Consider the following 26585-nt stretch of genomic DNA (forward strand, 5'->3'; position numbering starts at 1 on the left):
TCATGAAAAGTTATAATTCATAAGATATACTAGTTTTCCGTTTTAAGTTTGGTTGATACTAAAGAAAATTACATTTCTCACAAATTAAATTCCTAAGTTTTGTTTGGTTAACTTAATATACCTTCCATGTTATACAACTTTAAATACTTTTCCAATTTTTTGAGGCAGTAATATAATTTCATCCCATAGAAGTTTGAGTGAAGGGGTATGTAAATGAATTCTTATGTGTTTTTAGAAATTCTAATTTTCTAAGGAATTTCAACTTCCCACTTTTTTTTATGTTAATCAAACAGCTACTCATTATTGAATTTTCTATAGATATGTATTTCCTCCATTATTTAAGTACAACCAAAAATGCCTAGCTTAATTTCCTTTAAATATATCAAATGTAAAGCGACATAGGCCATTGGTGAAAATTAAAATATACTAAAATTATACAAAGTATATAAGATAAAAATTAAAAAAGAAATAGTTACAAGATAAGGGGAACCAGAACTATTCAGAATACAAAAGTTAAAATGAGTAGTCCTTGTGTTGGAAGTACCCTCTAAGATGTGCCAGAAGGGTGTTAATTCAACTGTAATCATTAAGGAATAGATTAAAGTTTGCAACACTGCCCACGCACTAAACTTAATCTTAAACACGACAACTAATTGCTCATACATTTTCAAACCTGCCAAAGAGAAACGGGGAAGTTCACATTGAAGCTGGAAGGTAACAAGCTAGGGCGTGATCACGTTTGAAGCGAGATGGAACTGGTAACAAGCTAGCGCATGATTCACGCTTTAGCAGAAACTGATAATAAGCCATTGTGACGAAGAAGTGGTTCTGGAGATGGCTCCCGTCCACGAAATTCTACAAACACCTGATAGGAAGATGACCAAAAGAATTGTAGTAGGAACAATTTTGCACAATGAATTAATAAAGGAATTGAAACAAAGGACAAAAGAAGTCTGAGATCCTCGTAATAAATGCAGCTTTACCTCTAGAGGTGCTTTGCCACCACCAAGAGCAAGAATTGTCTCTCGGAATCTGCGCCCAGTTTCTACGACGGCCTGATAATTCAAAGATTCATGAAATGATGGTAACACATTTTTGTCATAAGACTCAACACTTAGGACAGCAATAACTCAGCTTTCAAATAATCAAACATCGCATTTAACAAAAAACCAGACAACATTGATCCATACAAAAATAGCAAACCCATAACACAAGTAGACACAAGAGCAATTTAGCTTAATGAATATCATCAGACAGTAAAAAAAAAAAAATTTAAGAGAAAAAGAGGGCAATTAATCTAGCAATTACTTGTCGTTTCAATATTTCATACCTTATCATCGTCCAATCCAGCATCCTCAAATGCAGAGAAAGCATCAGCAGATAATACTTCAGCCCACTGAAATACATGCACAATTAACTCAAGTTTAGTTTAGTTAAAATATCAATAGCAAAGTAAAGCAAGTATCAACATATACTGGCATGAAGACGAAGACAGTATGAGCTATAGCAACTGAACAATGTATGTAAGCTTGTGCAATACAAAGTACTTCCCAATCAATACTAACAAGAATTGCGTGATTTAAATCTGCGTGGAATAATAAGGAATTTGAATTAGATAGTTTAGGATAAAATTGGAAACCCCACTCCCTCAAATTTACCATTGCAAACTCTCACATGTAAAGTCAGTTTATCAACTTTGATCAATAATAATCTAAAAAGTAAATACAGAAGAGGATTTAATGTATCTAAACTACATTCATTGGATTCGTCTTTAAAGGAAATTTCTTGACAAGTCATTTCTATAATTGTCAAATGGTCAAAGATCGACCTCAAAGATTATAATTGTTAACCTCTAATGCTTCACAAATCAAGGACATGATTCTACGACACAATTAGTTGAATGAATCATGGTTCCTTGGTCAGCAAGCACAACTAAGGCTCAACTAATTTTTTTCAAAATAGCTAATAAAACAAAATACCAAAAAACAAAAAAGAAATACTTAAAGAAAAAGATATGCTATTGTAAAATAGTATCCTTATTTTCCAAAATCAATATGCAATCTTTTTTTAATTTATTTATTTTAAAAGCATTTTCTTCAAAACAATTTTAAATAGGAACCTAAAGTTTTTCTGAACGAATACATAGAAATAAGTCAAAACACATATTTTTCCCTATGACGAAGGTCGTTTCTTTGAGTTTCTTACCCTAAACACTTACATATATCCTAAAATAGACTTTAGTTTTCATAGCACCATTGTACTCCCTCCGTTCTTTTATTATTTTCCTACTTTCCGATTTAATATGTTTTTTTATCTTCCTACTTTTGCTTTATTCCTTTAATCAATCCTTACCCCACCACATGGTCTATACATAAAACTATAAAATGATATCAATGTTTCTAAACAATTTCGATCTCCTACCTAAAGTACAAAAATGGGACACAACTTTCCACTTACAACTTCATTTAATATTAACAGTAAATGGGAAGGTAAAAGAACAACAAAGGGAGTACAAAGCAACAACTTAGTAGCTTGGTTGAGCTAATGATGTGATATAATTAGAGAACATCATCATTACGCAAAACCATCATACTTAACAAGTGTTGACCCCTGAGTTTTGATGAAGACTTAAGCAAACTCATGTGTTAATCTAACTACTTAGGTTGTGTGGATTGGATGGTAGGTCTCATGAGGGAATCCATAATATGTGATGACGGTCCAGAGTAAGAGGGAGCATATTACAAAGTCAGAAACAACTTATGAAGAATGAAAAGTTCACTTGAGGAAATCAGAGTCAAAGTTCCTTTGAAGGAATTGAAGTAATATGAAGCTTTAGAGTCGAAGTTTCATTGGAGGAACTCAATAAATTTGAGATAATTAGGTTTTATTTTTTAAGCTTTTTGTGTACGTATTTAGTATATTGACATAAGTAGGAGTTAAGTGGAATTATACTTTGTGTTTTATTAGTTTTGATTTTCCTTATTAATAAATAATTGTTTGAGATTTTGGTTAAAACTATCTTTTATTAAATATCTTTGGAAAAGATTTTATTGTAAAGTATTTATCTTTTTGGAAAATCTGAGTTAAGGAAAATATCTTTAAAATCGTGTGTTTCACTTGGTAAAATCAGTTGAGAAAAGTGTGTAAGTTGCAAAACGTTTTTGAGAAAACTAAGGAAAGTAGCGTACACATGCATCCCAAGTTCCACTACTGCTCCTAAAGTAGGGGGAAATGTTGTTAGTGGAACAAAACAAACGGTGTAAGTGGATGCTGCCTAAGTGCTATAAATAGAATGTTTTTCATTGAGGCAAAAACACACTTGAGCATTCTAAGCATTCGTTTTTTCTAAGAGAGTTATTCCACAAGAGTCTTAAAGTGTCCTTGTGGTAAATATTAGAGTAATCTTGAGTGGTAATTTGGGTTTAGGGTTTGATATTGACCTCTAAAGAGTGAAGCTGAAAGAAAGAGAGATTTGAGAGTGCAACTGATTGATTGAGGGATTAGTTGTTGGGTGCATAAGTTCGTTGAGAAACTTGAGCTTGAGTCTTAGATTGTAATACGTTGTTTGCCCTATTATTAAAGTTTAAATCCTTAGTGGGTCGTGGTTTTTCTAGGGCCAAAATGTTTTCCATGCAAAAAACTCTCATGTCACTTTAAGTCTTTGAGTTTACTTTTAATTTCCGCAAAAAGTTTCCCTAGTTCCTTACAATACAATTCACCCCCCTCCTGTATTGTTTATTTAAAGTCAACACGTGGTATAAGTTCCTCGAAGCAGACGAGTGAAGAACCTGGAATCAAGATGAACAATCACGATAAACAGGAATAAGGTTACTCTACACAACTACCACCTATGTTCAACGGAAAGCTCTACACGTGTTGGAAGAATAGGATGGAGATCTTTATAGAACTACAAGTTAGGGTAATCGAAGTTGGTGATTTTGAAGTCACTAAAACAAATACTGAAAATTAGATAATTCCTACAAAGAAGACTTTGATAAAATGGAAATTACTGCATTTGATATGAAACCGCTTCATTGTGATTTTGGTCCTCATGAACACAATTGTTTTATGGCATGCAAGAATGCAAAGGAAATATGGGACTTACATCAAATAACTCACGAGGGTACTAATGAAGTAAAACGTTCAAAATTTGATTTACTTATGTCTAAATATGAACGTTTTGAAATGCAATCCAAAGAAACTATTCAAGAAATGCTTACTAGGTTCACTAACATTATCAATGAATTAGTTTCTCTTGGAAAGAAAATCCCTATTGATGAGCAGGTTAAGAAAGTTCTTTGAAGTCTTCCCAAGATGAAAGATGGAGAGCCAAGGTGACATCCCTACAAGAAACAAAGGACTTCACTAAGTTCAACATTGAACAACTTGCTAGTTCCCTTATGACTCATGCATGAGCTTCATCTAGGAACCAGCAATAGTGAAGGAAACAAAGCAAAGGGTCTGCCACTTAAGGCTGGAGATCAAGAGGACTCTGAGGTCGATGAAGAAGAAGCAGCTATGTTAGTGAGAAATTTCAAAAGGATGTTCAACAAGAACAACATAACATGGAACTTCTCCAAAAGGGTGCAACTTCCAAAATAGATTCTGGATGTCACAAATGTGGCTCTCAAGAGCACTTCATAAGGGAATGTCCACTCCGGGAGAGAGAGAAAAAACGAAGGCTAAGAAACAAAGCAAGAGCAGCAAAACTCCTTTCTACAAAATCGATATCAGAAAAATAATGATAGTTGCTTGGGGTGCTTGGGGAGATTCTGAAAGTGAGGATGAAGATGAACAAACAACCAACCTATGTTTGATGGCCTAATCAGATGATAAAGCTTATTGTGATGAGCTTGCTAAAGAGGTAATCCTTGAATCTAAACAATTAAAAACTCTCTCTAAAGATGTGTTAATTGATTTCCTATTAAAAAAGGAAGAAGATTGGAGAATCGACTGTGTTTGCTAATCTATATGCGAAAAAGCTCCCAAAGTCTACAAGGAACATATTACATGGCTTGGAAACCAAGGCACTTCAAGGCATATTCCTTTGATCTGTTTGACGAAATATGAAAAGGCACGTCAAGTTGATCTTGATGAATTAAGAATTGAAAAGGCATAATTGAAAAAGGAACTTACCATTCGAAGAGGAAGAAGCACTAGTCAGCTAGGTATTCCTAAATGGATTGAGAATGCTTAAACCAAGAGAACTAAAGGTTTAGTTAACATTCATACTAAGCATAAAGGTAAACAGATAAAGTATGTTGTTTGCCTAGCTATAAAATTTGTTCCTTCTGTAATAAAATAAGTCACTTAAATAATACTTGTAGAAAGAAGGAAGAGCCGTTAATAGAAATGTTAAGCAAGTTTGGGTGAGAAAATCTGATATTGCTTCAACGTCCAAGTGAAACTAACCCATAGTTCTTTTGTAGGTCTTGATGAGGAGGAACAACTTGTGGTACCTCGATAGAGGTTGTTTAAAGCATATGACAAGTGATGAATCAAAATTCCCCTCACTTGAGGCCTATCTAGGAGGAATTGTGACTTTCGGAGATAACAAAAAGGGAGAAGTTATTGAAAAAAGGAAAAGTAGGAAGGTCTAGTTCCCATTAAATAGACAATGTATTTTTTATCAAGGAATTGATGCACAATTTGTTGAGTATATCACAATTTTGTGATAAAGGTAACCATATAAACTTTACCTCTTATAGTTGTAAAATCATCAATGACAAATCCGGAAAGGTTGTTCTTAAAGGGATAAGAAAAAGGAGCATTTATTTAGTGGATCTCAAATCTATCCCAAAGAACAACCTTACATGTCTTGAGTGTTATTGATGATGATCCTTTATTATGACATAAACGTTTTGGACATGCTAGCTTTTCACTCATGGACAAACTTCATACAAAGAACTTGGTTATTGATTTAACTTCGGCCAAGTTCCTTGTACCTATGTTACCTGGGCTCGGGTACCCACGTCCGACACGGACACGTGTTCAAGTGTCCGAACCTGCTATTTTGTAAAAAATTTCAATGATTTTGAACTAAAATGAAGTGTCCAAGTGTCGAGGGCTCGACACGGGTACGTGAGGTGAAATGAAGAGTCCAGGTTAGCCTTGTAGAACACATATGTGAAGCATTTGTGAAAGGCAAGCAAGTCAGATGTTCTTTTAAAAGCAAATATATGGTGAGCACCACAAAACCATTGGAATTACTCCATATGGATTTGTGTAGTTTCATGCGCATCCAAGGCAGAAGTGGCAAGAAATATGTGTTAGTTATTGTTGATGATTTTTCAAGAACCTATTTAGTAAAGATAACTAGATAAGACCTTTGATGAATTTGAGTCCTTTGCAAAGAAAGTTAAAAAATCAAGTGGATATCAAATTAACGATATTAGATCAAATCATGAAACTTGGAACTTAGTTCGAAAATTCAAGCTTCAATGATTTTTGCAAAGAACATGGCATGGATCACAACTTTTCAACACCAAGAACTCCTAAGCAAAACGGAAGAATCGAACGTTGGAAAATATGGCAAGAACCATGTCAGCATGTCAGCATGCCACATAATCAACAAAGTGATGATGAGGCCTATTATCAACAAAACTCCATGTTATTTTTTACCTCTACGTTTTGATAATGACTTAAGCAAACACGTGTTAAACTAACTAGTGTGTAATTATGTGGATGGCAAGTAAGGGTGCTAATCGAGTTGAGCAGCTCGCGAGCAATCCGAACTCGACTTGGTCAAAGATCAGTCAAAACTAGACTGAAGTTGCCTCGTGCTTGATCGAATCAGCTCGAAACTCGATAAGTGTACAAGAATTTCAATATTTTTATGTTCTTTTATCTTTAAAAACAAAAAAAAGTACTTTGACACTTGATAAATTTAAATTAATACACTTTAGTAGGAAAAATTCATACAAAGAGAAGAAAATATGATCAACAAATGTTTGAAATTCAATAGACCTAAACCTTTAAACGAGCAACTCGTGATCGACTCAGCTAGACTCAAAAATTAACGAGCACGAGTCGAGTAACCCTCTGCTTAAAACGAAACGAACTTGAGCTTGAGTCTTAGATACTAATAGGTTATTTGCCCTATTAGAATTAATAAGAGTTGAGTTTAAAATCCAAAGTGAGTCCTGGTTTTTCTTCTTGATTAGGGCCAAAAAGTTTTCCACATAAAATCTCTCGTCACTTAAAGTTTCTGAAGTCTACTTTTAATTCTGTAAAAAGTTTCCCTACTTCCTTACAATACAATTCACCCCTTTTATATTGTTTATTTGAGTCAACAATAAGCAATAGTATTTTTCTAAAATGAGTTTTAGGTGATAAGTTGTTTATTAATCCTCATATGCCGAAGAAGAGGAAGTATTTTTGCATGAATTAAGAATCAACGGAAGTCAATAAGAAAAATCACTAATACTATAAGGGAACATCCAAGGTGATGTGAAACATTGGAGTTCCCTTTTTATCCTTTACTAAAATCAGGTAAAAAAAATATAGGAATAAACAAAAGAAAAATAAAATAAGAAAGTAGGATCTTCCTATATACTTCATTTTTTATTAGTTGACAAATTTGGTTTTGGCACACGTAGAGGTGAGAAATAGAAAGAAAATACAAAACAACCCTTACATTACAAGTTAACTACCCACCCCAACACACTACCTTCCCATCCAACTACCCTTCTTCACGACTTAAACACCAGCAACCAAGCCCACCATGGCACCACCACCACCCCTTCCTCCACTCCTTAACCCCACCACCACCTTCGCACTCACCAAACCTCGTCTTCTTCGGCTCTTTTTCCCTCCATAAACCATTGGCCAAGGACAAGCAAACCTATAATACATACGAACGACATCTTCCTTAATACACAAAAGCCAATTAAAAGTAAACATTAAATTTTCTATCTCTTTAATGGAGATTTCTCCGGCAACGCCCTCATCAAAATCTTACAATTCTAAATCCGTAGCTCAAAACAGAGATGGAGGATAAGAGATGCGGCGATGTGACATCATCATATAAAAAAAGCACTTAAAGTCGACAATGGTGGCCGATTAAACCCCATCAAGCCCACCCTTAAATGTACCATATCAAGGGTACCCATACACAATCCAAAAGAACAGAGGAGAATGAGATGACATAGAAATCGAGAAAATGGAATTGTGGTGGTTGTGAGGGAAGGTAGAGAAATTAAAAAAATGTCCACGATGGTCCTCAGATGGGTTATAGAAGAGAGAGGAGAGAGAGTGGGTCTAATGTGGGGAGGGAGAAAGGCGTAAAATTGACATTTAACAATACAATGCTTACCTAAAATAGTATCATGTCAACTACAAAAAAAATAAAGCTTCTCAAAAAGGAATACATGTCAACTAATAAATCAGAGGAAGTACAAGATTAAGGTGAATCCACCTTAGCAATATTTATCATACTTACAAGATATTAATAATACGAAAGAATAGCTATAAACATTTAATCTAGGAGTGTAAGTAACAACTAAAATTTCTGACAGATTTTGATACGCCTAAGATATGACAGTAATTCCATCTGCTACTTGGTCAATTGTGTAAATCTATGATATTATTTTTACTTTTATCTATTATTGCTGGGCATTATTGGTTTGATTTACACACCCTAATCAAAATATTTCCAATAAAGTTGTTGATTTTTCCAACTCCTTTCAAAATCAAAGAGAGTGTACTATAAATTGTCATATATGCTTACTGAAATATCATGCAAGCATCGTGTGCATAAAAACCAGTATTATCATGTGGGATTTTGTTTATTAAGTATTATTGTGCGCATTTAAAAAAAGTATAATCTTGAAGGATTTTGTTTAAAAAAAATTGAAAAGAATAATCCCACTTTTACTCGACTTGTTAAAAATGAGCCAACCTTAGCATAATCTGGGAACAAGTTAACCTTTTACCCCTATTTTCTAAAAACAAGCCTTTTTACCTACAACTTGTTTAACAAGTTAAATTTTTATTTTTATTTTCATTTTTTTCTTTAATTTCTCTCCTCCCACCGCACCACCCTTTTCCCATCATAACCACCACAAGACAACCCCCTTCCCCAGCACCCCTACCCAGCCTAGCCAAGCCCACCACACCCGGCACCCCCACCTGGCTTCTCCAATCCCGGTAACCCCACCACCGCCCCTTCCCCTTTCCCTGCACCACCATAGTCCCACCTATCCCCACCCCTTATTCGAACCAAACCCCTGAACCAAATACCACCCAGCCAGAACCGAATCCTCACCAAAACTCCATCCTCACCTTCAATGGAGGAAAGGAGTTCTCAGTGAAAGGAGCTATAGCCGCTTTTAATGGAGGAAAGGGAAAGACGCTGGTGAAGAAAAGGGGTGGTACTGGATCGGTCGGCGGGGAAAGGGGGCTTGCTCTGACGGGGAAAGGAGCTATGGGTAGTTCAGGTAGGGGATCGGGGAGAAAGGGGGGCTGGTCCCTCAATTTTATTTTTTTTCTTTTATATTAAAAATAGGACCAATTAGCATGTGGCAAGTCACCTTCTAAAATTGGTTACTAACTTAAAAAACCGATTAAGGGACTATTTGGAGCAGATGCGGGGCAAAGGTGGGATTGTTCCCAGATTACACATAAGTGGGACTATTTTGAGGAGATCAGCGAAAAGGTGGGATTATTCTTTTCGATTTTTCCTTTTCAAGTTATGTCGGCTTAAAATAAATTAGGTAACTAATACTAGCAATCAGATGCTGATTGAAAAGTGGAAAACAAGTGCACACAAACAGAGTGAATACAATACTTTGTCCAATGCTTAGATATGGGAAGATTACCTTGTAACTGTAGTATCCAGCAGCATATCCACCTATCAGCCAAAAGAAGAATATTTAGTTAAATGACTTATACATTCCACCAGATCACAGTGACATTTTACAGAACAGATATAAACCTGCAAATATATGGCTGAAACCACAGAGGAACCGATCTTCAGGTAATGGTGGAATAACTTGTGTTCTCTTGCTAATTCTTTGATCAACATCATAAATGGATTCTGAGCCTCCAGGAATATACCGTGTATGCAACTCCAAATCTAGTGAAGCAAACCTTAACTAACATGAAAACATAGCATCTTAGAAATGATGAAATGTCAACTTGGATTAACTGCTTTTGACAATTGACTGCTAAATCAAATAGTAGTGCCCTAAGCACAAGAACCCGGAATAAAAAAAAAGCAATAAACCAAAATTATTCAAACTCGGAATCAATGGCTATATACTAAAAGCAGAATGACACATGTTGTCTCCGGGTTATATATTTTCATGCCATTGTCTCTTTTTTTTCTTTTTTTTTTTTTTCCTTTTTTTGTGAAATCATCTCTTTTACTTTTACAATGAAATGTTTTACATATATTCAATATTTCAATATATTGTCTATTAAGTAATTTTTTTTACAAAATATAATAAGCACTTCAGATATTATTCACTTCTAACACACCAATTTGGCATGCACATACCAGAATACAATAGACTAGGTAAGAAGACAAATTTGCTGATTTTTTTTTTCTACCATTGATAAGAAAAAACTATTAAGTACATTTGAAATTTTATAACTTGATCTGCCTGTTTACCTTTTCTAATCACACATCCTCAGGGCCAAAAAAGTGCATTGCAATTATTAAAAAAAATAGAAAAAATAAATACAATATTAAGATAATATTATTAGAAAAAATTGTCAAGAATAAAATGACCTTTCACCGGTCTTCAAAAAATAAAACGACCTTTTGATTATTCCGGAACAAACGACCTTTGATATGCATCTGCTCAAAATAGAATGTGATCGGTTGGTAACCTGATTAATAACTTCGAGGTAACATGTGTCGTAATGTGATTGGTCGGTTTTTTTTTTTCCAATTTTCTTTAATGAAATTGATTTTATTTTTAAGAAAAACCCACCTGCCATACCCCATCACCGCCGCCCAGCCACCACCAGCCCTCCCCTTCACCTACCATCACGAATTCCGACGAACCCCATCCTAGCACCCTCCAGCCTGCCCGAAATCCTAGCCCTCACCCCCATCGTGACATCGTCCACCAGCCTTGAAAGCCTCCACCATCCCCGAAATCCACCTTTAGCCTTCACCCCCATAATCCTCCACATCCCCAACAAATCCCACCATAACCCATACTAGCCTGGCCGAAACCCCCAGTCCCATCCTCTACGAGCCCGGAACTCCCCCCTCGAAACCCTTCCACCACCAATCCTTACCCCCACCATTCTTGAACACCCAGCACAAAACAGAGCGTCGCGGGAGCGGAAGGGGAGGAGGAGTGGGCTGCCGTTGGGGGAAAAGGGAGGGCTTGGGGTGCTGCGGGAAGGAGGAGGCTGGTTGTGGCGGCGTTGCAGGGAGGGGATGCGGCTGACATAGGGAAGAGGAGAGGGATGGAGCTGAGTTGGCTAATAGGGAAAGGGGTGGTTTTTTCTATTAATTTGTGTTTTTTTTTAATTGATTTTATTTAATTTAAAAGAAATGTAAAAAAAATTAAAAAAAAAAAAATCTTAATGTACCACTATGTGACTCATGTCCGGTTTAACCTATGAAACAAGTTACCGGTTTTTTTTTCTATTTATAGAAAATGTGTGTCAAATGTCGTTTTACTCTTAAATAATCAATAAGTCGTTCTATTTTTGGAAGACCCGTGAAAGGTCATTATATTCTTGAAATTTTTTCCAAATTATTATCCAAGATTCCTATAATATTATCAGTCTTATTTTTTTTCTTTGCTCCAATTTTATCATTTTGGCAATAAAGTTTATTTCAATTAAGATAGAAAAATCATTTTAATAACATCATAACATATACAAATGTATGCATTATATTGTTCTACTCTTAAAAGTCATATAAATAATAGCATCTGAATTATAATAGGAATAACAGACATAAATAATCCCAAAACTTTCAACCATCTTCCAAAAATAAATCCATCGTTTGATTATTCTTGAATAATCCCAATGTTGGGCCTGGATCACCCATTTTGCCGAGCCGCATGCACACTCCACTCCACATTAGTATGATAATGTCCGCTTTGGGCCTAGCCCGCACGGATTTGTTTTTGGCACCTTCCTAAAAGGCCTCAAATCAATGGAGTGCGCTCTCACTTGTAAGGAGCTCTTCACTTCCTTAATCTTTCCATGTGAGACTTGGAATGAACACCCCAACAAACCTCCCATCAGACCAAGGACCACATTAACTCATGGTCTCCCCTCCAGCAAAACGAAATTATCTTGCACTGTCGCTATCACCACGGGACACGCCGTCTGAGCCACAATATCAGGAGAACTTTCGACGCAAGGCACCAAAATCACGAGGTCATACATTTAAGGGAGTGTCCCACACACATAAAACCATCGGCTCTGATACCACTTGTTGGGCCTGAGTAACCCACTTTGCCGAGTCGCATGCACACTCCACTCCACATTAGTATGATATTGTCCGCTAGAGGCCTAGCCCGCACGGATTTGTTTTTGGCACCTTACCAAAAGGCCTCATACTAATGGAGTGTGCTCTCACTTAAAAGGGACTCTTTACTTCCTTAATCTTCCATGTGGGACTTGGGATGAACATCACAATAATATAGGTTTCATCTAAAAATAATTCGAACTTTTGTTTTTGTTATACACAATAGTCCCAAAAGGGATCAACAAAAAGTAACAAAATTAACACTTCAAATTATTAAGGAAGATATCTACATAAATGGAATCATACCAAAACAATCAAAAGTTGGAATTATTCATGTCATTTTTCCATAATAATAACCCATTATAAATGATAATTAAAAACTCTACCACGCACTAAAGCCTCATTCTCTTCACCTAATACAAATATAAGTAGTAAAAAAAAATACAATGGAGAAGTTGTAAAATTAAGCAGAAAAAATAATATAAGTACTACAAAAATTATTTACTTTCAAACAAAATTTCAGTTCAGCAAACATAATTTACTTTCCCTAACAGTAATGTTAGTGAAATTTCAATTTAGCAAAATTAAGGTGGAGAAGTAGAGAATACACCTAACTTTAAAAAACTTGATTACATAAGTTTAGCAATATAAAATGCAAGTGATTTAAACTTGCATAAAACATTGCGTCGATCAAATTTTGTCAACAATAGAAATGGGAGGAATATATGAGTATATAGCACGGGTTCTCATTAATCAATACTCCCTCAATTTCTTTCATATTTTACAAAGTCTGATTCATCAATAACTTTTGACGTCGGTATTGTAAAGAAAATTCAAGTTATTTTGTTTACTTTCTAAATATATATAATTCTTTTTTAGTATATACTATGTACTTGTTAACATTGTAATTCATTATATAATTCATCATTAACATTGTAATTCTTTTTTAATTTGAGTGTTGTTCATTGAATACACACCCTGCCACGATGCACATCTATCAAGCATTAAAAAAAAGTTGTGGTCAGAGAAATTGAACATGAGACCCTTTTAAATTAGATGGTTACTCTAAACCAAAATGTTCCAACTTTACATTTCTACAAAAAATATGACACTAATATACATATATACATATATCCATAATTTAGGGCCTGACCATCTTGCATCGCCCCATGATTGGCACTGATTTTTTTTTTTTTATTATTTCTTAAAGAGAAAAATACAAAAAGGGGGAAGTTTTTGCCTCCCAACAAAGATACATAAAATAAAATAAAATAAAATTAATCAAATAATGCCATGCTCATGAATGTTCATCACGCTTCTGCTATATTTTAACTTTGGCAAACCACATTTACTACCTTACCCCACATGTACACCTTTTAACTTTTTTCACCTTTTTCTTACACTCAATCTACTTTTTTTTACACTCTTTCTTACTTTATCATCTTTCTCTTACACCTAATTATCATATTAAATTATTAACCGTATAAAGTTAACACTTTCTCCTTGTTGGAGGTAAAAAAAATTTAATTTAATTTGTGCGTTTACTTAGTCAAATATCTTCCTTAGAGTGCATGCCAAGGTGGTATGTTACAAGCAAACAAAAATGGAGGAATTATATCTATAAATTATGTTATATCCAAAAGATATCATTTGGCTGAACATTCGTTAGTCAAATGATTCTATTTTAAATTGAACATGTATTCCTTATTTTTATATTATTGAAAATCATTAATGTCCATGCTATCACTTTCCCTTAACAAAATAATATGGAAGGTTTATGCTATCCTTTTTTGTCATTACTTTCGAACTTTAAATTTTATTTTACTTCCTTAGTTCCACCATCAAATTCCAGTTTCTCAAATTAGGAAATGTCATACTCCCTTCATTTTTATTTAAGTGCCCCATAGCGATGGGCACAAAGTTTTAGGCACTTTTGCAATTTAGAATAAAAGAACAAGTAGTATAATGCACTTTGTTATTAAAAAAAAGTATAATAATATAAAAGTGATGAAGTGGCTAAACCACTTGTTGTACCAACAATTATAAAATAATAACACAACTTGCTATTAATAATGGGGCATCTAAATAAAAAAAAAAAAAAAATGGACGCTTATAGTAACGGGGGCACTTAAACAAAAACGAAGGGAGTATTAGTTGCAACCAAAGACACAATTAAAAAGGTTGATTTCACAGCAAACCTATATAGAGAGGCATAGAAGAGAAAAGATGGGTGGGACTAAGTGGATAATCAATGAAGATAACTCGTCAAATCACTACCCTCCCTTATCTCTCTCCAAAATTTGCGCGCCATTTGTTTTGGTTGAACCAAGGAAATGTTTCCTCCACCTTATTTCTTATCTTTGTTTGCTCTACTACCAAATATTTGATTTTGTATCAGTAAATATACAAAAATTATACACTTGGAAAATACACGTTAAGACAAATCTAACAAGACCACATTAACAATGTTCCTTTTTACCACCTTTAATTTGTTTGTCTATCTACTTTTGTTTCATTTTTTTTTCTACCCACCTGTATCTTTTATTCAAAATACAGTAAACATCCCATCACCCCACATTTGCCTTTCTACTATCTCTTTTTTATCCACTGTTTTATTACACCCACACATATAATTACTCCCACATCCACCATTTTCCTTCACCCACTCGTTATGCTATTTTTCTTTGTTATGAGGGTAATGTACCAAGCAACTTTGCATAGGCACAGATAATGTCACTTAAGGTCTTAAGCATGAGTACAATTTAAATATCCAAGCCCCAAACAGGTCGAGGCTTGAAATTTCGAAGACCATAATATCATCAAATTTGGAGATGGGTGCAGGAAAGGCATCTATGAATTGTTGGCTCATGTTTAGTCGTATGTATCCCCATTGCAAGCCCGCAGTGCAAAATATCTCATATGGATGTGTAATTCAAGAAGAAAGGTGCAACATAGATTTAGAGCAGTTGCATTATCCCATTTGATACAACCATCCAAGCCTTTCCTAATTCAAAACAGATTCCAAAACCCCTCCACTGAATCAAATGCCACCCAACTCTCTTTTGATCTAGCACGTTACGGATAGGATCATCAGCTCCCAAATCACAGATTAAAAGGTTAGTTTGTTACCAATCTAATAAACTAGTCAACCCACCAACTTCTTTATCATACAAGGACTGTGCTGCCACTTACTGGTAGGCACTAGATGTACATGGAAGTTTCGAATTTCAGAAGTACAAAGTCAAAGCCTAAGGGTCTTTAGAGTCATAATTAGAAATACCCAGAGGATAATAAAGTCTTCACTCTTCTCCCAATCAAAGAAATCCATAGGCTTTCTTTCAAAAAAAAAAAAATCCATAGACTTGAATTTGAACTGCTGGATTCTTGCCTGGTTTGTGAAGGGAAGACCAAACTCAGTAGGTAAAAAGGCAAAACTTACATTTCCTTCTGTCACGTCATGTAACAAAAATTTATTTTAGAACTGTTATAAGCTTCTTACAAAGGTGCAAAATAATCAAAAACAGAGCTCAACCAAGATTGAAATGTCAAAAGATAGGAGCAAAGCAAGAGAATTCCATTCTCTTTGAAAATTTCAGCAGACTCGATAAATCACTTCACAATTTGGAAATAAACTTAGATCCAGAAGAGAAAGGAATTAAATGTATATTAGCATGAATAGCATCACATAAGCAAGTAAGATACCATAGAGCAGCTATTGAAAATTAGTTTTAATCAAATAGGCTTTGCTAAAAAAGCAAAATCCAACAAACTGATCAGATTATATTAGTTATACTTGAAACATAATAAGACAGAAATATAACTAGCTAACCTGACGAAGGCTCAAAGAACCAGCACGAAAGGTCCTAGCTGCAAGGATTTTCTTGAAAACTTCTTCAGGAAGAGTCTCCCCATTTTCATAGTGTTTTGCAATACCCAACAAAGTGTCTCTGCAGCAACCCACAAGATTCTTAGCCAGGTATTGGTCTTGATTTTTGAAGCACATACCAAAGCAATCTATCCAATATTTTACCTATGGTAGCACCAGTTCTCCATGAATTGAGAAGGAAGCTCAACCGCATCCCATTCAATACCTCGAATACCAGCCACCAGACCTTCATCCTGCCTGTAACCAAATTTTTGTTCCAATCTAATCAATATTTACAAGATAAATAGGCAACCAATGTGTTAAAATACAAACTGGCACAAAAGATACATATAGACATATAGTAGCTATAACCAAAAGTCCAACAGCCTCGATTAGAACATAGAACTCGGAAATAAAAAAAAAAAAGAGTATTAGGGACGTGCCTGGTAAGCATATGTTGAAGTGCGTGACCAAATTCATGGAAAACAGTCTCAACCTGCAACATGAGTTTGAGGAAAAACATTACTCCATTAATCCTGCATACTTCTTTTACTGTCAATTATATCAATTCTACATAATAGGTCAAATTCAACAATGGATTCCTCTTGGTACAGTGCAACAAAGGAATATTGCTACTTCCATTATCAGCAGTCAATTACATGCCTGTAGCTTCACATATAAAACTAAAAATCCTACTTTTGAAAAAAGCACAAACACGACATACAGAAACAAATTATATTACTTTCTAGCACAAACACAGACAGTCAGACACTTCATTATGGACCAAAACACGGATCAATTTCATATACACCTGAATTTTACACTTGATTATTCACCCATGTTTAATCTGAGTTTCAACCCGTGTTTTATTTCAATAAAATAATTTTAGACACCAATTTGATAGAATGGTTATTATATTATGATAACAATGCAATTAATTACTCATAAAAACTGTAAGAACTCGTTTTGTAGGCGGTAGAAATGCGAATATATTTGTTTGTAATTTTTGTAAGGGAAGTCCAATGCCAATACCCATGGTATTGCTAGCTCACTCCAAAGTATCTCTTTTTCTTCATAAATTTTCATTTTCTATTACCACTTCAAGGGGTGGATTTGGGCGCCATGGGCGGTAATTGAAATCAATAAAGAAAAGCACATGTTCAATGATGAAATACAAAATCATGTCACTTCATCAACACATATGGCCTTGTATTAACACATATGGCCGATCAAACGGGCCGCAAGTATCAAGCATATTAGTATATCACACATGGAATCATGAATACAAATTATCTCAGGCATGTTGAATTTTAACTCATCTGTCTTTTGCAGGGTCACCTTTAATATTATCCTCATTATTTAATCATTGAATATTATAATATAATAAACTTTGACTAAGGTGAGGTTGGTAGTTTTTCCTATATCTCCACCTGCAAGCACAAGAATCATATAAGCCCCCACTATAAATAGCCTTGAATACTAGAAGAAACGTGCCTATGCCAAAAATTGTGTCATTTTATTTTATAATTTCCAACACAAGCAAAGAATATACCAAGATTAACAGAATGCCAAAATGTGTGGCCACTTTGTACCTACCTTTCAACACAAAACCAGAGAATCTAACAAAATTAAGTGATGCCAAAAACTAGGCCATTTTATTTCTATATTTCCACACATAACCGGAGAACAGGAAAAAATTCCAAGAGTTTGTTTGAAGTGCATGACAAAAATCACCAAAGCCCAATATAGCTAACAAAAATAAGTGAAGTACTCCTAATACAAAGCGTTGAATTCCCACCCCCCCCCCCTCCCCTCCCAAATACATCTAACATTGAAGTTGGCAAAAGAAAGAAAAATAAGGAATTGACTCATCAAGTTAATGTGCATAATTGGACCTACATTATTTGAAATTAAAAATAAAAAATAAAAATCGGAGTAATACCATTTGTGAATCCAGTTTACTTGACATTATGCAATGACAACTCAAAGAGATACAGTGCCAAGCTGGTTACATACCCACAACATGAGATAATGGCGAAACACATCAACAGTTTTATAACCCTTAATTTGACCTCAGCCCTTTTAACAACTACTTCACCGAGCATGGCACCAGTGACAGATCTTTGAGGGGGTTGGCAGGGGCCTGCCACCGTCTCCTGCCCCCCCCCCCCAACAATTATTCCAGCCAGCCACCGTCTCCTCCTCTCCCCCCCCCCCCTCCCAACAGAAACTCATTGTTTAGCAGAATGGTTAATATATGTTCACCTTCATAGACAATCTACAATATGATGTACCACGGACTTGAATCAACTAAGGGCATTGAACTTACTTCACGGAATGTCATAAGGCTTGGCTTGTCGCCAAAAGGTGGAGTTTGATTGCAAACCATATGTGCAACAGGCAGCCTCACAGAGGAACCATCACGAGACAAGACACGACTTCGAGAAAAAACCTCATCCATCCACGCACCACCTCGTTTTTCTGAGGGACGAGAGTATGGATCAAAATAGAAGTATGACACAGGAGAACCTGAGGAATCCTTGACACAATAGAACCTAACATCTTCGTTCCACACCTATGAACAACCATGTATCATTAGTATCATTACAACAGAACATTTTGCAGGTTATAAAGAAGCAATGTAAGGATAAGCCTTACTGGAGCTACACCATCAGCAGGCTCAATATCAATCCCAAATAACTTCTTTGCTAGGGAAAACAGGCCATCCATCACCTTTGGTAATGAAAAGTATGGACGTAGCTCCTCCTACAAAAAAATTTGAAAACCATAATACATAATTGTGCCCCCTTTCATCCAATCAAAAAGTGCCAGCTACCAAAGCTTACCCCCAAAAAATGTCAAAAAACAAATTCCAGCTATAATATGAATGTATTATTAAGCCAAATATATATTTAAAAAAAGAAATTCATTTTTCAAGAGGCAAAACCGTAAATAACTCAACAAAAAAGTACAGTCAGCATGGCATTTTTGTAATTATATCAATAATCGTGGGCCCATATTTAATAAAAAGTTGTTGATTTATTTACATTTTTTTCTTTTTTTTTTATGCAAGCAATGCTTAAAATATAATTAGAAAGCACATTTTTTTTCCATTTGATAAACAAAATTTGTTTAGTTTATCAAGGTAAATAAATAAAAAACTTGCCAAAAAAAAGGATAATGCTATATGTAGCCCTAAAGGCTACAAATAAGCATTAAATATCTTTCTTTATTTGGTATTAGTTTAGGAATGCATAACAAAAATCACGCGCAAATCAGTGTAATTTATGAACATATTTCATTAATACTTTCCTTCTTTAGCTTCTCATACTTAGCCCTAAGGGCTATGTATAGCATTTTCCAAAACAAAATAGTAAGAATGCTCAAATCATGATGGCAGGATATTGTCTAAAAAAGTTTGGATTATTACACCAGAATATAATATAAAAACGAGATTTGAAGCAGTGCAATAAAGAACCAGCTCAGAAGCCCCATTTTGATAACCAAATCTACTATTAAAGTTCCAAAAGACAATGGTTGATTCACAGTTTTATATGGAAATGGAAGGACTGAAACACCCTCAAGTTTCTAGAAGTGCCTCACAAAACAGAACAATGTTAATCCAATTTCTAATTTCACACCATAGAGGACATAAGAGAAAGAGAATGTCCGCTTGTAAGACACCAAAATCATAAAGAGAACACAGATAGAGATTCACAAGAAGAAGCCAACCTCATTTATATCATATTTTGATTCACGAAGCCTTTCACTCCAAAAGCTGATATCCCAATGGGTCATGTTGTCAGCCTCAGCAGCACCCTGCTGCTTGGAGAAACCTTTTATGTCTTCCAGATCTGAGAAAGCAAAAAATGTGTTCTAATGTAAAATGAAATCATAGATAACCCCATAGTTCACTTCCATAAGAAAATGAGAATGAAGATGCTCGCAAAAGTTATCAGAGTACCAGATGTTACAGTAACATTTGAAGGACTGCATTTGAAAATACTTTTTCTTAATGCTGAATACCAACAGTACAGGATTAAGACAGCCCTAAATCAACCAGCAAGATTCTAGCCACCAAACAATTACTCCAGGGATTTTTTTATTTTTTTTAATTATTTACTCCAAGTTTTAGATGTGAGACATTCAATTATTTGCTAATATACCTTTTTGAACGGATCTTACCCAAAAAAATATATAAGTAAACAAAATCAGTAGGAAAGTTAAAAACTTCGACCTTTTAGATAAAAGAGGTTGGGATGGCAATCTGTGACATCACTGACATGCTTCTTTTCCCTTCCAAACAACTTAAAACTATAAAAATGTATTACCTGCTGCTTTGGCCATGTTGCACAAAGTGTTCCTCTACCCTAATCTAAGAACCACTTCAACTGCAACATCCTTACGGGAATGCAGAATCAGAAATGATGAATGCATGGTAAAAACATGATAAAAGTAGAATTGTAGACCTGGAACAATTGACCCATACTATGTAACATAAACTTTTTAGCCGGATCAAAATCCCTATTTCAGCCTAAAATAATGACCCAAAATTGAATTGTAACTCAAAAATACCATACCGACCAAAACTCTTGCCCAAAATTAGACAAAAAAAAATATGGTGATACACACCTGAAGCGAATCTAATCAATATCTACCCGACTTTAGAACCGAATAAAACACAAACATTAATGACAAACTCAACTAAAAAGAACAAAAACACTTAATGCTGTTGTATTGATATATTCTAGATGAATACCTCTTTCCGATAGTGGATGATAAATGAAGAGTTTCAAATATCACACAGACTTGCTTGCAAGCATTAGAATCCATAAACTTCACATAGTCGACTTTGGAGACATATATTTGCATTTATGTCTAAATTACAAGTGAGAAAGTGGGCAAACCTCATAATGGTGTTACAATTTATAACATAACAGGAACTATTTAATTTAGACCCCCTTATAAGAACGAATTCATTTCCAAGAATTACCTTGAACAGCAGAATTCCAAGATGCAACACGAAGCTTTTCTAGGAGTTCTTCTGCTTTATCAACAGTTGCCATTTTCATAGCCATGCTCACCTATAAGAATGAGCTTCAATAAATCCAAAGGATAACAAAAAAAACTATGGGCATTTCTTGAATAAATAAATACCTCTGCATAATTGTTGTATCCAAGAAGCTTTGCCTTCTCCAACCGAAGCTTTAATATTTGGTTGATATTTTCAGTGTTATCAAGGTCACCACTCGAAGCACGTGTCACATAAGCCCTGTAAACTTCCTCACGTAAAGACCGATTTCGAGCATGTTGCATAACAGGCATAAAGCTTGGAGCATCTAATGTAATAATCCATGGGCCATTATCAGCGGTAGCATTTTCATGTCCCTAATATCAATTATCAGATATTAATAGATATATGAAAGATAAAAACGAGTTTGTGTCGAAAAAAGACCACATAATGAGAAAGCTCCAGCATTTAATAGACTACAAAGGATAATTAAAAAAATTTGTTTTTTTATATAGTAGTATCCAGGCAAAATACCTTGGACACAGCTGTTTGAGCAGCCAACCCCAAAGCAGTGGCAGGCAATCCTTCAATTTCTTTTGGGTCGGTCACTAATTTTTCAAATTTCTTCGTTGCATCCAGAACATTCTCCTCAAACTTTTGAGATAGTCTTTGCAATTCCTGCAATCAAATTGCATACATAAAATTACCAAGATACAACTATGAGCATAGAAAAATAAAATGCTGCAAGAGATTTTTATCAACAATAAAAGAAAACAAAGAAGATCAAACGTGAGAGATATTCTCTCGAGACAGGTTACAAAACAGCAGCAAACTTGCACTTGGATTGATCAATTCGAAAAAGAACACAAAATTTCAAGCAGCAAAGAGGAAAAAGGAGTAAACAAAATTTGAAGGATGGAAAGATGTTTCGTGGGGCAAGGATCAGCAGCTCTGGACCAAACTAGACGGGTGTAGAGTTCACCAGCTCCTTAATGAAGCACCATAATGAATGAATTTGCAGTCCAAGGTTTAAAAATGGTAAACTAACCTTTCATGCAATGGTGAGCGACTTCTAGACAAAAACTCTGTTCTAAATTTTAAAAGGTGATGCAAGACAGTCAGCCATGAATATATAATGAAATATACATAGAAAACAGTAGTAATGACAAGGAAAGTAATCAGACAGTGAACAGAACAGTACTACACAAAACTATGAATGAAAACACAGAGAAGACAAAAGATCAGTTAAATTATGCTTAATGCAGGATAGACAGTCCTCAAAAACTCAGTATAGTCCAACGACCTCTTGCTACCCTGTACCCAGACCCTGCAACTGCCCTTACAAAAGTTATGGTCTCCAATTACTGTGAACGATAAAGAGGTGAGAGGAATAGAGGAGCAAGGAAGAAAGCGCACCTGCTGAATCTTGTTAAATTGGTCTCGCTTGTCATCTTCGAGAGAAACACCACTGAGAACAGCCTCCTTCAATTGATCTAGAATCAGAAAGCGAAGGGGCAAAACAATTAGGACAAAATAATAATCAAATCTAACTTTTAAATAAAGAAATAGGCCAAGTTCATTGGCATATACTTCCTCCGTTTCCTACTAGCTGAAAGCCTGACATATTTTGACTTTTGCACCATTTATAAAAGTTACCATGACCTCTTTGTAATTAATACTTGAGAAAAACGTCATGTGGGGTCTTGTTATCGTCACAATGTATATTTTCCAAATATCAACTTTTTACAATTTTTGCCAATGGATAATTGAAGATATTGGTGTCTGAAATCATGCATTGACAAACGTGCCTAAAGAAACTAGTGAATTAATTTGAAATGCAACTATGCAAGTAGTAGGAATTTCAAAGTTTTGAACTTTTGGTTTGCAAAGTTTTTATTAAATACACAATATTATTACATCACATTCTTCACATAAGACATATATTTAGCTAGCAAGAACTGGCCATGGTCCATGACAGTAATATTAGTCATTTATACAAAGACTTAGTTGTATATTTTAATGTTTTATTAGTCTATAAAAAAAAATAGTGCTATATTGCTCAATCTATTACATATATATTTAAGAGATTCTAGGAGATTTAAGTTTTTCTTTGAATAATACTACATCAGCTCGTTTTGAATGAGTTAAAGTTACTATGCACAAATATCAAGGTGGGTAGGAGAGAAAGAGAGCATGTAACAAGTGAGCAATATGTATATGTAAGAAAAGGTAAGAGAGATAAAATTGTAAGGTTCATGCAAGAAAAAATAGGAAAGAGCGTCATAGGTGGGGTTTCAGTAAGAAAGAGTAGTAAATAGAATGTTGCATGTGGGGTAAAAGTGTAAAATATCATAAACAAAGATAGATGAGAGAGGAAGTGTGAGCAACTCAAAGGAATGAACGAAAATGAAAATGAAACCAACTTTAAGGAACGAGTAGTAATAATTGAAGCAAGAATTCTATATATTTGTACATATTAATATATTATTATTATAAACTGGATTGGAGCATCAGATACATGGCCTGTATCTTGATAAACACATTCTAGTTTGGATTTGGTTTAGTTTACCCCCCCCCCCCTTAAAGGTCATTTATATTTTTTGACTTGAAGCTACTTATTATAATTAAAGATTTAATGAAAATTGCAAGATTAGGAAACTCACTTTCAACAATCCTTTTACGAGGCTCGCTCAACTTCGGCCAATCAGGGGATTCTTGGATAGCTTTGAATGCATTGTAAAGTGGCTTGCTTTGGCCCAACCTAAGCTCAAATTTTACCTTCTCGGGCTGCACATACAGAAAAATTAAAGAAAGTCAGCACCAAACAAACCTTATTCATGGCTTAGTAGCATGAACTCTCCCCTCCTTCAAAATAAAGTATAATACACTAAAAAAAGGGAGCTGTAAACCCAGCTTATAAATAATATCCTTCTGTTAATGAGCACAGTAAATGTCAATCTACAATTTAATGAATAATATCAAAAAAAAAAAAAAATCAACTAACACATACCTACAATGATTAAATTGATTAACTTTTCCCAGGACTCCTGCTCACCTTCTCTGACTTAAGGATATATGACCGACAAGTGATGATATATGACTCAAGCAATATTGATTCTTCCCCGGGGAATAAATAAAAAGATGGCCCTATACATTTTGAAACAAAGAGTTTTGGATGCATTTCAGGCGTTCCATGCCAAAGTCGATCAAAAAACTGGCATGAATAGACATGTGAGAACAGAAGGTACTTTCAGGAATATTGCAGAGGCGCCACAGAAAAATGAATGAAAATAGAGGAAGACATCCAGTTGATTCTCTCTCATCCAAGGCTACCTAAATCCTTTAGAAGGGAACCAACAAGAGCTATGGTAGTATCTTTTAGAGCCATTGAACAACAATGTTCCAGAGAGGGAAAAAAATCATGGTCAAAGATACAAATCCACAGTAACCCATAATAATTGAAGTGATAAGTAGGTGTTTTTAAACCACATGGACACATTGCAAACTTAGTGCACTAGTACAAAGAGGCAATAGCATTTAAAAATTTTCATCCCAAGAAATTTAATAAATAGTGGAATCCATGGCATGCTAAAGCATACAAAACAAGTGCACATGAGTCAATGCCAATGAAATATTATGCCCTTTGAAGAGAGAGTTTGACAACGAGCGTAGAAAGATATCAAATGATCCCGTACATTTCACATTCCATCAGAATGTCATACCAAAGCCACTCATCTAGTTTGTGAGCGTGAGAGTGTTATCTTTATATCTGATACGCTAATCCCCAACATTTCACTTGGGTATCCAAGACATACAACTGTAAGTCTTTCTATAGGTGGTTGTATTCCCATAACTTTTATTATGAAAATATATTATTGATGAGGTTCTGTTGTCAAATTCATCATTAGAAGAGTCTCCCAAGTAGATATCAACCAATCATTCTTTTGAGCATATCAAATGTCAGTTTAAGAATATTAATACATTATTAGTTGCAAATCAGAGTACTCAGTATACAAATAACCACTGTAACATCCTCCTTATCAGTATGCACAACCACCTTTACAACAATAAACTCGAAACGGAGAGAATTCCATATATAAGGCTCTTCTACAACATTAACCTATCAAAATTGCTCTGTGAAAAGTACAATAATAAACCTATAAATTGCGATAGTAGCATTATCTAAATCGACCACCTGCAATCCAAATACGAAAAATAACACCAAAAACAAGTAAACTGATGTACAATTTAACAAAATTAATCCAACCTGAACTTCTTCGATAGCAGTTCGAAGTTCCGCGCAGTCTTTAACAGACTTAAGATGATTCACCATTCCCCAAACAACACTCAATTTATCAACAATCTTCTCCAAAGGATCCACCAATTTCTCCCATTTCGGCTCAACATTTTTCTCCAATTCATCCAATTGACTCTCCTGCAATTCAAAATCACTCCAATCAAACCACCAAAAACAATCAAAATCAACAAAATGAAATAATCAGAATTACCAATTGCTTCAAAACAGCGCGAATTCCAGGGCGAACATGCTCAGGCTTAACCGAATCGAAAGGCGGAAAATTAAACTCCGCCAATAAAGGATTAGATTTGTCAAAAGCAGCAGCGATCGGCGAAGAGGCAGTGGTAGCCATAGAAGAAGAGAAAGAGGTCGAAGAGAGAGAAACTGAGGTAGAACGACGTCGAGCAGAATCGAGGCAGAAGGAGAAGGAAGACGACCAAAGAGGGCAAGGATAAGATTTGCGGAGAAGTTTGGGAGAGTTTCGTGAGGAAGAAGAAAGGTGTCGAAGGTGAGAGAGTGCAGAAGGAGGTAAGCGAGGGCGGAGGAGAGAGACTGAGAGAGTGCGTGATAGAGTATAGGAGGACGCCATTAGAAGGTTGAGTAGAATAAGTAGTGTTGACACGTTAAGATGCTGCTGCTGGTGGTTTGGGTTGGACTTGGGTACGTTTCTTCGGAACATTGTGTACATGATGGATGTTTTGTGTTTTGTGTTTTGATTTAGTTTTAATTGTGGTGGGCTTGTTGTTGCTTTTTGTCTTTTGGATTGACCATAATGTTTGGTAATTGATGATGCTTTTCACCACAGTGTAAGTCAACGTGCCTATCATCGTTCTATCTCATCTTTAAAGATTATGTAATATAGGGTGAGCAAAAATTATGGATATCCAGTTTTGGAATCATAACTGGTTTAGACTCATTGGGTCCAAATCCGGAGCTGTTTAGCTGGGTTTGAATCCAATTTCAAATCCTA

General features: G+C 35.1%; 1 protein-coding gene across 3 annotated transcripts; it reads right to left on the reverse strand.

Annotated features, from left to right (window-relative positions):
* Nucleotides 1-387: 387 nt before the first annotated feature.
* LOC110713504 (probable cytosolic oligopeptidase A) lies at nt 388-26330 on the reverse strand. 3 transcript variants are annotated; one of them, XR_002509965.1, is made up of 19 exons: nt 25827-26330; nt 25586-25753; nt 23982-24105; nt 22735-22811; nt 21853-21996; nt 21465-21695; nt 21301-21391; nt 20040-20161; nt 18966-19073; nt 18637-18882; nt 16751-16803; nt 16473-16565; nt 16272-16389; nt 9935-10094; nt 9819-9850; nt 1331-1396; nt 984-1055; nt 674-865; nt 388-577 (listed from the first exon to the last, which is right to left on the reverse strand). XR_002509965.1 is itself a non-coding variant. In XM_021891951.1 (18 exons), the coding sequence occupies exons 1-18, from the start codon at nt 26301-26303 to the stop codon at nt 779-781; spliced, it is 2469 nt and encodes an 822-aa protein (XP_021747643.1). In that variant the 5' UTR covers nt 26304-26330; the 3' UTR covers nt 388-778. The 3 variants fall into 3 exon arrangements, 1 of the variants encoding a protein (XP_021747643.1); XR_002509964.1 differs by having other exon boundaries at nt 664-865; XM_021891951.1 differs by having other exon boundaries at nt 388-865.
* Nucleotides 26331-26585: the final 255 nt, after the last annotated feature.

The sequence above is a fragment of the Chenopodium quinoa genome, unplaced genomic scaffold (assembly GCF_001683475.1).
Source record: "Chenopodium quinoa cultivar QQ74 unplaced genomic scaffold, ASM168347v1, whole genome shotgun sequence".
Lineage (NCBI taxonomy): Eukaryota > Viridiplantae > Streptophyta > Magnoliopsida > Caryophyllales > Amaranthaceae > Chenopodium > Chenopodium quinoa.